Genomic DNA, 18,647 nt, shown 5'->3' on the forward strand with positions numbered 1-18,647 from the left:
AGATCCATCACATAACCCCCCACACAAAAAAAGTCACCGTGAGGCAATGACAGCAGTTGTTGATCATCATTTCCACAACAACCGACCCATCAGTTTTATACTCTGGTGGTTAAAGTTCTCACTGTCTATCTCCAACTGTTGCATGATAAAATTTCCTAACATGTCAAGATACCCGTATTCTGTAATGGTTGTTCGCTGAAGAAGGGGCCGTAAACTCTAAATTTTGAGATTGAACAAAAAGCTTTGAGTTCCGGAAAGTCACGAATATGCTCAACGGCGCCACGGCGAACAGAAAACTCCCATAACTTGTAATGTGTCACGAAACTTGTTGAATTGCTCTACAAAACTGCAAAGTTACTTCGTGATACTTTCAATAATACATGCACAGTAACATCATGAAAGCACTTTCAATCATTTGTAGACACACTGTACTTTCCGCTACTTAGACTTCAGTTCATAAACAAGATGAAGGAATGTGATAGCTGATCTTCGTTCTGTGAATTTGTCCTTTCATCAAGTTATGATCACATAATATCCGCTGTCTACATTTTCACTTGTCACTACAAATAAATTATACAATAGTTTTTTCTAATGACCGGGTGCTAACGACAATGCAAAGGGGGCTGACGACGATGCCAGGGGGGGCTGAGGATGACGCCAGGGGGGGCTGAGCCCCCCCTGGCCCCTGCCTGGCTACGGGCCTGTGTTTAACTATTCTGATAAAGAAATTTACCACTTTGTTTGTTCTCTTTATATTGCTATCACAGGCCATTGACCAAATACAGGAACCATATTCAAGAATAGGTACCATATTCAAGAATAGGTACGACGCATTGCAGATGACAATGCAATAATGGCGGCAGAGTAAAGTGGGTTAACGGCCTACCAAAAAGCTTTTTTCTAGAGGACATCCACAACCTTGTTGACTGGTAGATCGTTAGCATTGCAAAGCAGGGTGACTGTCACAAATAAAATGAAAGCTATTTCTTTAAGCACTTACATAAAAACTTATTAATAACATTTCTGTTATTTAATGACTTACTCTTCTAATTAAGAAATAGGATGTTATATTTTCAAAACCTGCTTACCTTATAATGCCCCTGTAATGTTCTGATATATCTTCCCTTCGAAGAATCTTTTCTATAATTTCAGGAGCAAACTCATACTTGGTCTTGAAGGCACCCAAATATTTTATCTGAAAATATTAAAAGAACAACATGAAAAATGTAATGTGTACATAACAATTAATAATGAGTTGCAGCCTGTGATGCTAACAACATCTGATTAATGCAGTTTCTTAAAAAATAATACATATAATGAAAAGGCCGAATATATATATATATATAAAGGAGAAGTAAAATAATAATCTTATGTACAATAATGTGGCTTGTACATTGAAATGCACACTGAAAATGATTGGACATATTTTACAATATACGCAGGGTTATTCAAAAAGAAGGGTGCAAAAGTAAAGTGTACTTATTCGTGCTTAAACTAGCATACCACAACCGTCTTGAGATGTATTGACAGAAGAACTCTAAAGTTTTACATGCACTAAAGTTGATGATTGATTATTTTCCTGTAGTTTACGGTTATTACAAGCATAAGAAAACAGTTTTTTCTTTGTGACGTTTCAGGAGAACACACGCTCCTTTCATCAGACATTTATTTTCATTTATAACAATGGTTAGTAATTTTTAAACAAAAAGAATCTGTTATATAATGGATGTTGTCAATGTTACATTGTTGTAATATAGCAACTTAACTGTGAAAAAAGCAGTCTATTTTATTTTTATTTTAGAATTTTTTTTTTTTTAAATTATGAATCCCAAATATCATCAGGTAATTCAAATTCATCATTGTTTTCACAAAGTCTCTTGATGTTTTCTGTTACATTAAATTTTAAAGATGGTGGCTTACTCCATTTGTGAAAAAGAAAACTCCACACTGGATCTATGTTACCATTTTCATTATTTAATTTATTCCAGTGTTCTTCTGCAGTGAACGAGGCTTCCCAGACATTCAACTCTGTGTTTCCCGTTAATCTTTTTAAAACCCTTCTCTTTTTAATCAAATGCTTCTCTTCGATGATATGAGTTGACAAACCTGTTCTTGGGTTTAGATTTATAATGTCCAAATCATGTTCGTGCCATCTTATTGCCATTTTCCTTGCTGTTTGTCCCACATATTCTTTTGAACATGAACAACTTATATTATATATTCCTGTGGTTTCCACATCTGGTAGCGAGTTTCTCATTTTGAATTCATTAAATGTACATTCCAAACTTCTTGGTGATTTAAAAACAATTTTGAAATTAAAACTTCTAAAAATTTTTGCAATTTTATGTGAGAATCCCTTGTGGAATGGAATGCACACAAATTTCTTTTCAACAGATTTTTCATCTTTGTCTGTATTTCTCTCTTCCTTTAGTTTTCTTGCAACTTGTTTTTTGATTTGGTTTATTCTGTTAGTGTGAAAGCCATTTTCTTTTAATTTAATTTAATGTAACAGAAAACATCAAGAGACTTTGTGAAAACAATGATGAATTTGAATTACCTGATGATATTTGGGATTCATAATTTAAAAAAAAAAAAAAAAATCTAAAATAAAAATAAAATAGACTGCTTTTTTCACAGTTAAGTTGCTATATTACAACAATGTAACATTGACAACATCCATTATACAGAGTGTCCGAAAAGTCACGCAACCCGGTGTTTACCACCGTATAACGGAATAGCGAAACGGAATGAGAAGAAACGCTTTCTGCCAAGAGAATGCCCTGTATATTGGGAAAATTTAGAGAGACAAACATATGTAAGAACATGCATGTTTTAATAAGTAAGAACATGCATGTTTTAATAACAAATAAGCAAAGTGTTGCCAAAGGCGAAAAAAAAATATTTGCAAATCGTGTATATTGATGCACAGAACTCACTGAGGTAAATTATTGCAACATTTCACAATTCCAACGAACAATTTGGATGGCCATCTAATGAATTTGACAGAAAAAGAACTTTGACGAAGTTTCAAAAACATTGCAGAAGGGAATAAATGGGCTGTTCTAAAAATCGATGTTTTCACAATATTACGCAGGACACTGGCAACACTGTTGCTGTCACGTGTCACTAACAGATGTGTTTCACCTCAGGCTATCACACTAGGGCACTTTTAACGACAAAGGAGAAAGTTGGTTATTCTCGAACATATGCAATAAATTACATACACCTTGCAACTCTGAAATGTGGGTACAGAAGAACGTGTATCAATTGTTATGTTTTCTGTGCCTTAGGTGGTTGCTGTTTGCAGCGAACGGCATTCCAGATTGTGTCTACTTATGCTGACGTCACTATCTCACTCTCTCTCTCACCCAATCCCTCTCTCTCTCTCTCCCTCTCTCTCTCTCTCTCAGAGAGGATAAAGAGAGAGAGAGAGGGAGAGAGAGAAAGAGAGAGAAAAAGATAGGGAGAGAGAATGAGAGGGGGAGACTCCCCCCCCTCTCTCTCTCTCTCTCTACTCTTCCGCTTCCTCTCTCCTTCTTTCCCTATCTCTCTGTTTCTTTCTCTAACTCTTTCACTCCATTTCTCTGTCTCTTTCTTCCCCTCTCTCTGCCTTTTCCTCTCTGTCGTGTGTGTGTTTTTAAAATGCCATATTCTACACAGGAAAGAGTGTTTATTGTTGAAGAATATATCCGAACATCGTCATATAATTGCGTAAGAGAAGCATTTAGGGATACCCACATTTCAGGGTTGCAAGGTGTATGTAATTTATTGCATATGTTCGAGAAAAACCAACTTTCTCCTTTGTCGTTAAAAGTGCCCTAGTGTGATAGCCTGAGGTGAAACACATCTGTTAGTGACACGTGACAGCAACAGTGTTGCCAGTGTCCTGCGTAATATTGTGAAAACATCGATATTTGGAACAGCCCATTTATTCCCTTCTGCAATGTTTTTGAAACTTCGTCAAAGTTCTTTTTCTGTCAAATTCATTAGATGGCCATCCAAATTGTTCGTTGGTATTGTGAAATATTGCAATAATTTACCTCAGTGAGTTCTGTGCATCAATATACACGATTTGCAAATATTTTTTTTTCGCCTTTGGCAACACTTTGCTTATTTGTTATTAAAACATGCATGTTCTTACATATGTTTGTCTCTCTAAATTTTCCCAATATACAGGGCATTCTCTTGGCAGAAAGCGTTTCTTCTCATTCCGTTTCGCTATTCCGTTATACGGTGTGTGACGTGGTCGCGTCCTTTAGTATAATGGTATAAATTTGGAAGCTAAACAAAAATATGAAATAGGTTTTGTTATACCAGTAAGTACACGACCCCTTCACATCAGCACTGGCCAAAAAAAAATAGAGCCACAAAAAAGGTTGGTTGCCCCAAAAAGAAAACTAGATCTGTACAAATATTCGAAAAAACCCACAACCCTTTTCTCTTTTGCTCTATTCCACTATTTATTACTACCGTGGTAAAATCACCATTCAGTCCAAAACGATGACCACAGATATAATTGGCCCCCTTGCGCTGACTCAAATTAACGTGGATCTTCGAGCACCAATCCCCACCATACCATATATTTCCCAGCTTATCTAATCGTCGAGATTTAATATTGGTTTCCGTGTTCGTGGTCGTCTAGCCACGAAAACGGAAACGCTCTCAACATATATATATATCAAAGCAAGGTGGAACGCTAATGAACGTAAAAATAAGAACCATTGCATACGTCATACTTCAATTTTAGTGTCCATTTATTGAAACAAATTAGCACCCGGACAAATAGAAACATCTCCCCAACAATTTGACAAAAAAACTCTCCCAATATATATATATATTTAATTGTATGTACAATATAATAAAACCCACGTGGCAAAAATAAATACTTCCCTTTTTTGCTACATGCCGTTAAAATTTATAACACGAAACACCCGTTAAATAAATACAAAGTCATATTTGTGGTTTAGGTGATCGGAATCCTATATCGACGAAATTATCTACAATCAAGGTGGCGAATTTTTAACTGTGTTACGTCGGTCATGGAATAAATGCATTAAGTTTTAAATTACAAAACGGATAATTCCAAAAAGACTATTCCTGCAAATCATTACTAAACAAAAAGGACCGGTCACTTAACTTTAACATAAACTGAAATAAATTGAATTATAATACCCCGTTATTCCATGTCGCGACATCAATCCAATGCCACAGTCAAATTTGTAGGTCGATGCGGATCCGATCACCGTCGCCCGTGACCAAAGAAGGAGAAGGAAGCTCCTTACTCTACCTATGCCTCAGCTGCAACGTTCTGTTCTCTCGAGAGAAAACTTCGCCCGCAGCCGAAGCTTTCCCCCTTTAGTTACAAAGTTCTCCGCTAGGGGAAACAGTGTTGCCAAATTTACTCTGCTCGACGTACAGAGCCGAGCGTCAAGAACACAATGACGCAAAAACTCCTTGTTAGAATAACGAGGAGGATGTGGTGGAGCTTTTAAAATTATATAAGATATAAGCAAACACCACAACCTCCCCCGACATCGAGAAAAATCAACACAGGCACCTAACAAAACAGTCATAAAAAAAACCAAGGCAACAATCCTAATAATTTACAAGCATAACCGCAATGACGAATAAAGAGTGAAAATACTAACATCAAAAGTTGCCCATAAATACCATGACTAGATATAATTTGTAAGCAGATAATATATTTCACATTTCCCATAATTTTCCTGTTTTTGTCCTTTGTTTGTTTATATATTTTTTTACATTTGTTTTTTTTTAATATAAACCCAATAGAAATTCCCATCGAAATAAATGTGATATATGAAATATACAAGCTTTTATCCCAATACAATATGAACACAAAAGCTTCATTGATATTAAAGAAACCCACAAAGATATATGAAATCTCATTCAAGTGATAAACATACACAGATATATATATACAAATATGATAAAAACATGACATGAATATACTTTTCCCTGAAGGAAAAGATGAAAATAGCGAACCAGCGCTTTTAAGATAAATACAAATCCATGCCTATGATGGATACCAATTTTCTTTAAATACTGGAGATTCAAAGTTCAAAAAATATGGAAATATTTGGGTATGCAAACAAGGCAAATAACCACTCAATCACACTTGACACCTTTTACGGATGGAACCTGAAAAAAAAGAAAGGCTGTCCTGCCAAAGAAAGTTTCTGCTTAGTAACATCCTAATGTCAGAATCCTCTTCTAGCCAGGGTACAACCATAACCTCCAATCCAACAAACCCATTCCGTTTCATTCCATAAAGTTCTCACATCCACTTGGGGTCCGGATTCCTTTTATGAAGCACACCACTTCGCCAAGGACATCAGAGTGCTTCCCGCACAATAGAATCAGGAGAATACATTCACCATAGAAAGTACATCCCATCCAAATTTGCTGCCAATCCATTTCCACACAATCTTGGTGAAAAAAAAATCCATTTCTCGAATATTAAGGAGCCTACGTCAAAATGCATCCCGCATAATGAACTCCATAAAAGAGAATCTTCTGAAATCTTGCTACGAAGAGTAAAGATACAAGGTATTTATACATCCTTGAAAACTTTTCACTTTAAACACTCACATGTGGAGGTACAAAAAGCATTTGTGAGATAAGCATATTGCACTCGAAAAAAAACACATCGAGCGAACTTCACTCAGTCAACACGTGCAGGGGATCCTTGCAGGAGAAAAATACAGTACCAAACATACCGGAAATCCATCGGTGTGAGCCCGTCTACACCGTCACAGAGATCCAAATCCATTTTCCAGATGAGCCATCGACGAAACGACGAAAATGTCCAATCCCGGCTGCGACGAAAAAAGTCCAGGCAGTGGCAACCATTGAAGAGCAGGTACATGCGAACCAAGCAGAATCTGTAGTGGCAGGTCAGCAGGTGGCAAGCCTACAGCAATCGTGCATATATTGCGGAACATATCTCCATCGAAGTAAAAAAACATGAAACAAAAAGTAACCCAAGCATTAATAAGAAGAAAGAATAGAATAGAAGAAACAAGAAAGTATAGAAAAGAATAATGAAAATATTCACGCAACAATTATTAATCTGCCAATTTTACTACAATTTTGATTCCGAACAATACAAGCTAAGCTTTACATATTATGCCCCTGTTGAGGGGTATTCGGTAACCTAACTCTACAGAATTTTTGAAAATGCCCCCATCGTAAACAGCGGCGGCATTGCACATTTCTTACATTATTTGACCTCTGAATGGTGCCTGTTAAATTCACATTAGGAGAAGGCATCGCGGTTAACCTTTGTATCGAAGTTTCATCTTTTGTATCATCATTTGCCGGAGCCACGTCAAATTCGTGCTCCATAGAAGAATTTTCTTGAGCAAGGCTTTCCAAATTCAAGAGGCAAGCGCCTAAATCTGAATCAGGTTGGGAAAGCACCTCTTCCTGATCTGACCCTTCCCGTAAATGATACGGTTTTAAATGCATTACATGCATCTTACGCAGAAAGACTTCTGTATCTGGATCCACCAGTAGGGCAGTAACAGGTCCTAATAATTTCAAAATTTTTGCGGGACCCGCCCAACGTTCCATAAGCTTTGCTGCTATATGGTTTAAAGCATTACTTTTGGGAAAAACTTTGTACAATACCAAATCTCCAGTTTTAAACTTCACACCCTGACGCTTGGGATCGTAACGTGCTTGGCGCTTATTCCATACCTTTACCAAATTTTGAAAGACCTCAGACCAAATTTTTGCTCTATCCTGAGTAGGGTTTGCCGATAAATCATCATCCCCCTGAAGTTCCCAAAAGAAATGCAAGGGACCATCTAACTCTCTACCAAAAATAATTTTAGCTGGTGAACATTTGGTACTTTCATGTACTGCAGTATTAAATGCGTAGGCAATTTGCTGAAGAGTAGTATCCCATGCCCGATGGTCTGTAGAATGATAACAGATCAGGGCAGATTTCAAATTACGGATAAAACGTTCCGCCAAAGAAGGGTTGGGATAATGCACACTAGTATAAATATGTCGGATGGAATGCTCAAACAAAAAGGTGTTGAAGAGAGTAGAGCGAAAATATGAAGCATTATCAGAGACAAGCTCAGCAGGGCTACCGAATACATGAAATAACGACTTCAACCTATCAATTATTTGCGTTGACGTAGCTGCTCGTAGAGGGAACAAAGAAACCCATTTAGAAAAGGCATCTACAACTACAAGAATATACACATTTCCCTTTACCGAGCGAACCAAGGGGCCAACCAAATCGATGTATAGGCGTCGCCAAGGGTGACGAATGATTTCTGATGAGAAAAAACCCGCAGGCTTCCCTACCGTCAATTTGGCCCGCTGACACAAATCGCATGATTTAACATATGCCTTGATATCCCTCTGTACACCTTCCCACCAAAAACTGACATGATTTTTCGTGTCGTTTTGGCAATACCCAAATGAGCGCCACCTAAAGGGAAGTCATGATAATAACGACAAATAATATTATGCAGGATTTTTGGTAACACTATACATGCAGCATTAGAGCGCGGCGACTTCCAGACAAGTAAATCCTTGTGAAGGTGATAATGTTGAAGTTGTTGACCATTTTGAATTTTGTCCCGTATATCTTTCAAATAGGTATCCTGCAATTGCAAGATCTTAATATCCCCTGTTGAAAAAGGTATTACAGCAACCTTGGGCGCTAAACATAAAAGTTCAGCAGGTGATGAGGAAGAAGGAAAAGGAACTTCAAATTCTTGTGGAGAGTGTATACGAGATAGGCAATCTGCTACTGGATTTTGTTTGGAAGTGATATGCTGCGTCGTATAAGAAAAACGGGAAAGATATAATATCCATCTACCAAATTTACCATATTGTTCTGGGTGCTGTAACAACCATGATAAAGCCTGATTATCTGTTTGCAATATGAAGTGCTTACAAGTCAAATAGGTTTCGAATTTCTTAAAGCCATAAACAATAGCACTACACTCTGCCTCATAAATTGACTGACGTCTCTCCAATGGATTCCGCTTTCTTGAAGCAAATGCAATCGGTCGTAGAGAACCATCAGCCTCACGTTGATTCAAGGAGGCCCCAATCGCCAACCCTGAAGCGTCGCATTGCAATACAAAATCTTTTGAAAAATCTGGCAATGCCAAGACCGTATGTTCAATAAATTTCTGTTTTAAATTTCTGAATTTAATGTCATCCTCCTGGGTCCAACTGAAGGTTGAATTCTTTCTCTTTTTATCAGACAAAAAGGAAGTTAAAGCCGCATAATTAGGAATAAACTTACTGTAAAAACTCAATAAGCCCAAAATTTTCATAACTCCCTGTATTGAACGTGGAGGGGGAATATCCTGAATAGCAGAAATGCGATCAGGATCCATTATCAATTTCCCTTCTTCAATAATATAACCCAAGTACTTGATACGGGAAGCCATCCATACACTTTTGGACGGATTGACCGTAAGTCCTGCCTCCCGAAAGGCTTCTAATACCAACTTAAGATGCTGTATATGGGATTCCTTGTCAGGTGAAAATATAAGCACATCATCAGAATAATTTACCAGAAATTTATATTTATAACTCCCCAAAACCTGATCCAAGGCCCTGCCAAGGAGTTGTGTACCAAGGTTAATACCAAAGGGAACTCTCGTATAACGATATAAACCCCAAGGAGTACAAAAAGAGGTAACATCACGACTGGGTTCATCCAACGGTAATTGATGGAACGACTTGTTGAGATCCAAAACCGAAAACACTGACGCCCCTTTCAGGTGCTGTAACAAAAGGTCTATTTTCGGGAGTGGAAAAGAATCGTACGAAATCAACGTGTTGATGGTTTTGAAATTACAAACAAGACGCTTCGATCCATCCGCCTTTTCCACCATGAAGCAAGGGGTAGCATAAGCAGATCGCGATTCCTCCACAATGCCTTGTTTCATCAAATCGTCAATAATTTCCCTCATAAGTTTTAATTGATTGGGATTTAACTGATAAGGTTTGGAGCGAACAGGAACATCGGACTTAAGGGGAATATGAAACGGGCCCAAACGACATTTTCCTACTCTGTCCGTAACGACGTCATCATAAATAGTGAATAACTGTTGCAGTTGATGACGCAGGGGGTCAATAGGTAAGGGAGAAGCAACATCGTCATTAACTGCAATGGTCGCCCGTGAAGGGGAAGCACATGAAAATGGTACGCCATCAGGCCAATAGGGAAAAGAAATTAAATTGTGATGAAAAGAAATTGAAACATTATGTGAACTCAAAAAATCACTACCCAATATCAAATCAAACGGCAATTCATCAGCAATCCAACAAGGCCATTTCCATGACAAAAAATCAATTTTGATTGGTAACAAAACACGTTCCTTTAAGGTGACTGTTCTATTATGCACGTCATTAAGTACTATGGAAGTTTGTTCTATGGGAGGTAACACCATATGCAAGACATTATACATTGTTCGAGAAAGAATAGACACCGAACTACCTGTATCCAACAAGGTACGCACTGGATGTGTCCGAACTGTAGAAACAAGAACAGGACATTTAGTAGTTGAAATATCAGACGTAAAACTTTGTTGCAATTTGTGAGCTTGTGAACCTTGAAGTTCAGTCTTCTCAACCGGCGTGGAGACACACGTAGTATGGGAAACAACCGGGGTACGTAAAGATACCGAAGTTTGACACTTTTTAGATAATGTGTGTTTCCTCGACGCATTTTTCTGCTCCTTGCGATCTAAGTCCCCGGGAGGTAAGCGAAAAGGAATACCGTCCTCCAGTTCAATATGCCAAATATCATGAGCCAATTCAAAAAATTCCTGCAAGGAATGGGGTTTACGCTCACAAAAAAGGCGATTACGTGTATTCATAGATAACCTCGAAATGATCTCTTCAATCAAACGTTTGTCAGCCCATGTCAATTGCAAAGTACGGGTGGCATCTATAACCTCGTTAAGGTAGTCATACAAACTCTCAGTTGGAAGTTGACTACGAGTAACAAAGGCGGAAATAAGTTCCTGTAAAGCATTACGGGTGACAAGACGCTGCCAAAGAGCGCACTTAAACACAGGCCATGGGAACTTACGCGAAAGAAAATCAAGCCAACACGTACGAAGTATACCCGCAGTCTTTGGTATGCATTCCAGTAAAATTGATTCAGAGTCAAAAATATTTAATTTAATTACCTGTTCAATGGCCAAAATAAATGCAAACAAAGAACGAAAATCGGTGCCATCGACCGAGTGGAAATCTTGTAACAAAAAAATCACCGTATTATAACGGATCTGGAGTTGAATGTCCGAAAGGTCTGGCGTTGGAGAAGGCGTCCGCAAAAATCCCAAGAAAGGACTCACCCGATCACGAACTAATTGAGGAGAATGCTGCAACGGAACTGATCGCGACGGTTGTGGTGTTAAATTAGCCGTGGGAGTTTCATTTACGGAGGAATTGTCACTGGGGGGACTCTGTGGTATAGTTTCTAAAGATTTGCTAAAAGGCCTGGCACGTAAGGTGGAAGGAACAGCTTGAAGGCTTATTACACTAGTTTCCAAAACATGCGACATACTAATTCCCCAAAAAGACAATAATGCTATAGCTGAAAGGAAAGAAATAGAAATTACAGTAATCGGGGTTTGGGGGGGGGGCTCGTTTTTGCTCTGCTACCATTGAATGTTGTGACGTGGTCGCGTCCTTTAGTATAATGGTATAAATTTGGAAGCTAAACAAAAATATGAAATAGGTTTTGTTATACCAGTAAGTACACGACCCCTTCACATCAGCACTGGCCAAAAAAAAATAGAGCCACAAAAAAGGTTGGTTGCCCCAAAAAGAAAACTAGATCTGTACAAATATTCGAAAAAACCCACAACCCTTTTCTCTTTTGCTCTATTCCACTATTTATTACTACCGTGGTAAAATCACCATTCAGTCCAAAACGATGACCACAGATATAATTGGCCCCCTTGCGCTGACTCAAATTAACGTGGATCTTCGAGCACCAATCCCCACCATACCATATATTTCCCAGCTTATCTAATCGTCGAGATTTAATATTGGTTTCCGTGTTCGTGGTCGTCTAGCCACGAAAACGGAAACGCTCTCAACATATATATATATATCAAAGCAAGGTGGAACGCTAATGAACGTAAAAATAAGAACCATTGCATACGTCATACTTCAATTTTAGTGTCCATTTATTGAAACAAATTAGCACCCGGACAAATAGAAACATCTCCCCAACAATTTGACAAAAAAACTCTCCCAATATATATATATATTTAATTGTATGTACAATATAATAAAACCCACGTGGCAAAAATAAATACTTCCCTTTTTTGCTACATGCCGTTAAAATTTATAACACGAAACACCCGTTAAATAAATACAAAGTCATATTTGTGGTTTAGGTGATCGGAATCCTATATCGACGAAATTATCTACAATCAAGGTGGCGAATTTTTAACTGTGTTACGTCGGTCATGGAATAAATGCATTAAGTTTTAAATTACAAAACGGATAATTCCAAAAAGACTATTCCTGCAAATCATTACTAAACAAAAAGGACCGGTCACTTAACTTTAACATAAACTGAAATAAATTGAATTATAATACCCCGTTATTCCATGTCGCGACATCAATCCAATGCCACAGTCAAATTTGTAGGTCGATGCGGATCCGATCACCGTCGCCCGTGACCAAAGAAGGAGAAGGAAGCTCCTTACTCTACCTATGCCTCAGCTGCAACGTTCTGTTCTCTCGAGAGAAAACTTCGCCCGCAGCCGAAGCTTTCCCCCTTTAGTTACAAAGTTCTCCGCTAGGGGAAACAGTGTTGCCAAATTTACTCTGCTCGACGTACAGAGCCGAGCGTCAAGAACACAATGACGCAAAAACTCCTTGTTAGAATAACGAGGAGGATGTGGTGGAGCTTTTAAAATTATATAAGATATAAGCAAACACCACAGGTGGTAAACACCGGGTTGCGTGACTTTTCGGACACTCTGTATAACAGATTCTTTTTGTTTAAAAATTACTAACCATTGTTATAAATGAAAATAAATGTCTGATGAAAGGAGCGTGTGTTCTCCTGAAACGTCACAAAGAAAAAACTGTTTTCTTATGCTTGTAATAACCGTAAACTACAGGAAAATAATTCTATCATGCAAGCAATGCGTACATACAAGAAAAACTATGATGATTGATTGATTTGCTTTATTTTACTTTCCTTTTATGCCACTTTTGGCTAATTGCAATATCATGAAATTGGTGAATAGATACTCACAAACCTCCATGCCTAGGCTGGGATTCAAACCCGGGACCCCTGGCATCGTAGCGCAATGTGCTTACCACTCCGCCACGGGGGCCGGCTCATAAGTTGATGAGGATGTCATACAGTTCTGCCAAAACGAATACCAGCATATGCTCAGATATCATTAAGGGTTATTAACAGTTCTTGACGTAGCCCCACAGGAAGAAGTCATATGAAGGTACATCACCTCCAAATTTTGCCTGAAAGTGGACCTGCACTGTCATGACAGACACTGTTTTTGCAAATTTCATCATGCAAAACCCATCCTTACATGTCATCTTGCACACACAGCAACACCAGCAGTGGTATCTTACACATACATGAACACGATAAAAAATAAATAAAATTTAAAAAAAAGTGAGTTCTCTAGTCTTAACTTTCTCTCATGACTAGTCACTAAATATTTTTACCAATCATGCTAAAGGACTTTCTTTCTTTCTTTTTTTAATGGCACTGTATATGTAGCAGTAGTAATGCAGTCCACAAGATTTAAATGAGGTGTATTATTATTAGCTGGCTTATAGTTTTATCCCTGATAATATGTTGTCAAAAAGAAAAGGATTACAATTTCTAAGGATTACGTACATACACATACGAGGAGGGGGGAGGAGAGCTCTCCGGAAATATGAATTTGAATTTAAAATTTTGGGTACATCAGCACGTAGGCTGTTTTACATCTGTCACTTTATATGGGGTCCAGCCCCTTCCCAGAACTAAAAAAACATAACTGTAATGATGTGTTGTAACTAAAATATTAAAATATTCTGACTGGTTAAAAGCTGGGGCTGTTAAAAGGCACTCTGCACACATAAGAACAAAACACAGGACAACACACAAAATTATACTCGCCATAGGGCGGGTCGCCAGAGCATCGTTCGTCTGCAAAATGCAGTCCAGGTTGTACTATGTGGAAGTGAGGTTGACCATTGGGTGTACTTACACCCCAAACATAAATTGAAGTAGTTCAGCAATCACTACACATCAATTAAATTTCTAGCTCATTTAGATTGATTTTGGTGTTTTAAGTACACTTTGTGCACCGTAAGACTAATTGGGACTGGATCCACAGTTTAAAGTGGGATCCAAACCACTTGTGCCTCCACCGGGTATCGAACTGGGACCCCTTTATTACAAGGTTACAACACTACCACTGAGCCATCGAGGAGGCCTTCTCTCAGCAAATAGTGTGAGCAGTCTTGGGTTCAATAAGTCACCATGTGAACAACTAGAGATAAATTGAAACACACAGCATCCTGAAGGCATAGTGGTAACGTCGTCACCATGTAATCAAGGGGTCTCAGGCTCGATACCCAGTGGGGCACATGGAACAGTGGTTCAAATCCAACCTTAACTGTAGAGTGTTGTGTGGTTTTTAACACACACAGCTGTAAGATGGAAAATAAGTTTCATTTGCTTGTAAATACACTTGCCTAGGTTGCCTTTTGCCTGGTAGCCAAGGAAGCCGCGGTGGTTGGGGGCAGGCCAGTTGTGTCGGAGGTATATATACCACGTTCAGACCAGTTACACTCTCTCAGACACCGGGCCAGATGGATTGGCACAGTTGTTTACACAGTTACTCAGAGCCAGATGGATGCATAGAGGTACGCCCAATGGCAAAAGAAACAGTAGGCGAATTGTCCATCACCATTTTCATTCAGTCTGTATTACACAATGTGATGACAATGAATTGAAGTAATGACGTCAATAAGGAGAGGGCAATACCTGCTTCGAACCAACGTAGTTTCATTCCTTAAAACAACACAGGATGTAGAATAAAAATGCAATGAAAATAGCGGTGGACAATTTGCCTACCATTATCTTTGCCGTTGACTGTACATAAAGAGTGAGCGCTGTATGTAGAGACCTCTACGTGATGCAGGTTAGCGCTATATTATATAGTGCGCTCGTAGAGCAAAGTCGGGTAGAGTGCATTCCTCTGTAACGGAACAAATGACAACCTGGAGCAGTTGTTAATGGATTTGTAACATAAAGATGTATATACAGAGGAGAGGTATGTAAAATAAACTGTGCATAAAAGAAATATCCGTGAGACATATTTTATCGGAACAAGATCCAGCCTTTCTGTGCATAAAGTGGACTTAAAACAATCAACCAACTTCAAAGACACAGAAGAAATGTTAGTGTACAAAGCCAGAAACTAGTGTCAATGGGGCTGCGTCCTTACCATGCACCATCTAATCTACGATAGCTTTCTAATGGAAGTGACAAGTGACTGTGACAAGTGACTTGGCAATGAACTTTGAGAAATAAGTGTAACCTTTGGTTGTGGAGTAATACAACAAGCTCCACTTGTCACTGACTGAGGTGTCTTCTCAATACAGAGGCTGACATCATGTTTCCTTGTTGCTGGCAAATCCCATATAATTTGAGAAATGTAAAACAAATACTAATATTACACGAGTCAAACGAAAACTTTAAAATTTTACAAAAATTACAGGACAGAAAGTACACACCTAGGCGGAGTTCTGGAGGGGCCAAGGGGGGCTGTCAACCCTAATTTAAAAAAGATTAAAAAAATAACATATGATTAAGTTCAGTTACTACATTTTTGTTATGAAGCCATCCCGCAAATCATGATGTTTAGCATGATGTCATGTGCAGTAATTGTGCCGCATTAGTGGGTCTTAGATGATTTGATTGATGTGTAAAGTGTGAAGAAAGAAAAACGTAAAATGACTTTGTGTTGAGTCACCAGTTACTGCTGAGGCATCAAAAGAACTTTTCAATTTAATTTTTCTAAAATTTCTGTACTGTAACTTTTTTAAAGTAATATGAGTATTGTATCAATAAAAAATTAATGAAATGCAAAATGCAATAATCATACTGTTTTGCTTCTTTTAAAATTGACAACCAATATACTAATTAATATTTGTTTACTTAAGCCAGGAAATTTAACATTAACATTTTCAAATCTAAAAGGCCTAGAACTCAGTGCTTTTAAGTTGGGTTTTTTTTTCAATTTTCGGGGCAAGGCCTCCGGACCCCTTATAAACTAGGGGCTTCAAATGCCATTCTAGTCATTTTAAAGAGGCATCTGCACCTTCTCTATACACTTGCACCAGTGAAGAGGAGTGCTTTCTTGTCCTCTCTCAGTCTAAAACTTACAAAAATTTCTCGGCAAGTGAAAATTCAATATCTCGCTGCTTGCTTACAACATCAGCAAGTTTACTAATGGAGGAGAAAGTTCGACAATGGTCTCAGTTTGCAGGCAGATGGGTGGAAAGGCCTTCCCAGTGGTTCATAAGTGACTGCACGTGGGCCCCAAAGACTTATTCTTCTTGAGGTATGCAGGCACTGCACGTGGGCCCCAAAGACTTATTCTTCTTGAGGTATGCAGGCACTAACTCAAAGTTGAAAATATATTTAGATCAGCTATAGGTCATCCGTGCTAAAATCCATCAAACTTATGCAACCATATGTACAGAAATCTACTAAACTCTGTACCAGCTAACTGTATACCACGCGAACAAGAACAAGTGTCTGCACAAGTAGTGATGCAAAACAGCTCCACCAATGAACAGTGAGAGAAACGGGATTGTGTAATGGATGACAGGAGTTTTCCCGATTTCCTCCTTCGCTATGCAGCGTTGCAAACTTTGAAAAGGATAATACAGAACGCACATGTCAAATGGACTGCAATTTTGTCTCCAGGTTCGTACGATTGGTTTAAGAATTTCTTAGGGATAAAACTGCAAGAGCAAATTTTGACAAGCCGTGCATTTAGCATATGGACTAAGGTCTGGACCGTACTCCGTACTTGTATGGTCAGGATCGTACGGTTGGCAACGCTGCACTTTCACCACTCGATTTTCCTCCTCCTCCTCTGCTGTTATGCACAGCCCTGCTCTACAGTTAGCTGGGACAGGGTATAGATAAGAATAAAAACAAATTAAGGTTCTCACTTGACTCTCCATTGTATATGCAGAGAGCAGATGAAGCCAGAAAAAAACACTATGAATGCATGCACATTTTCCCAAAAAATGTAAGTTCACCTACAATGATTCAACATATAAAAAACATAAATACAAGGGGTTCATGCATTTGAATTTGTATGCATAAATTTCAATAAGCAATCCTGAAAATGTGAAAACTATACTTGCATCAACCAACCTGCAACCAAGGATCATGTTCCATGACTAACAATTCTTCAAAATACTCCTCTTGTTTCTTCAGAAACACTTCATCGGGAACTCCCAATTCAGACAGTAAGCAGATATACTGCTTATTAAGTTTCCCGTACGAATATGGCTCGGAAACGGCCGTGCCCTCATCAACAATGCAAAGATCGTGTGGAGGAGGGAAGTTTGAGTTCTTCCATGAAAATTTTTCCAAAGAAGGTCTAATTTGTATTCCATTCGCAACTTGTGGATTTAGGATGAGGATTCCTTTGCACCCAAGTAGGCGGATCTGATACACCGATGGTACTTTGTGTTCTTGATGGGCATATCTGTATTCTATGCCAAGCTTTTCTGTAATCTCATGTGCTACGCCGTGTGAAATGAAGCCACAGCCATCGGTGAAATTATACTTCTTATCTTCGACGTCTTCTATCCTTTTGATCTGCCTGCCTGTGAGTTGCGCCAGTGGAGTGGAACTAGAAACCAACAAGCCGATTCTCGCTGACCGCTTGGCAACGACTTTGATTTTTTCAAAGTTTCCAAACTTCGATACTACATCGTTGTGTGCACCAAGAAGGGTTGCATTATATAAAACGCAAGTCCCCTTTCTCAGCTGGCTTGGACTGCACCCAAAAAACTGATAATGAAATACACTTCCGTCTTGCTCACGTGTGAACACTCCAGTTATAAGGAACTGTTCACGTAATTCTCTCGGCACCTGAACGTAGAATAGCACTTTCAAGAAATTATCAATGCCAAGTTTTTTAAATGACAAGCACGTCTCGGATTTTTCATACTTGAATGTAGCCTCGTAGAATTTTGGATCGTTTCTCTTCTCCTTGGAATCGCCTCTCAAATCACATGTTGGACCGATCGTCAGAGTTTTTACGTACACCAGTAGTTCGCAGCTCTGCACGTCTCTTTGTTCGACATGTCCTGGGTCAGAATATGTTGGCTTGGGTGGGAATTCCACTCCTTCATCGTTCGCTTTCCTTTGTAATAAATCTTCCAAGTTTACCTTTAGCTGATGTTCGACTGTCATTGTAATCTGGTTTGAGAACAAAAGAAACATTTTACTGAATGAATTACTATTAAACAATATTACAATTTTTGCATTATTGTGTTATACAGGGTGGGGCTGAAAAAATAATTTTAGTAATTACAAAAGTTAAATAATAAAAATAATGAAA

At 38.5% G+C, this 18,647-nt stretch overlaps 1 protein-coding gene across 2 annotated transcripts in view; it reads right to left on the reverse strand.

The window, feature by feature from the left end:
- The window catches only part of LOC145990057 (uncharacterized), a 130,958-nt gene that overhangs the window by 104,857 nt on the left and 7,454 nt on the right, over positions 1–18,647 (reverse strand). For both annotated transcript variants that reach the window (XM_083125708.1, XM_083125707.1), the window contains exons 2-3: positions 17,450–18,505; positions 1,089–1,195 (exon numbers count right to left, since the gene is read on the reverse strand). In XM_083125708.1, the coding sequence (XP_082981834.1) occupies positions 1,089–1,195; positions 17,450–18,499 (1,157 nt within the window). In that variant the 5' untranslated portion in view covers positions 18,500–18,505. The remainder of the gene's footprint in view (positions 1–1,088; positions 1,196–17,449; positions 18,506–18,647) is intronic.

Source organism: Lepisma saccharinum, chromosome 7, assembly GCF_977018435.1.
Source record: "Lepisma saccharinum chromosome 7, izLepSacc3.1, whole genome shotgun sequence".
Taxonomy (NCBI): domain Eukaryota; kingdom Metazoa; phylum Arthropoda; class Insecta; order Zygentoma; family Lepismatidae; genus Lepisma; species Lepisma saccharinum.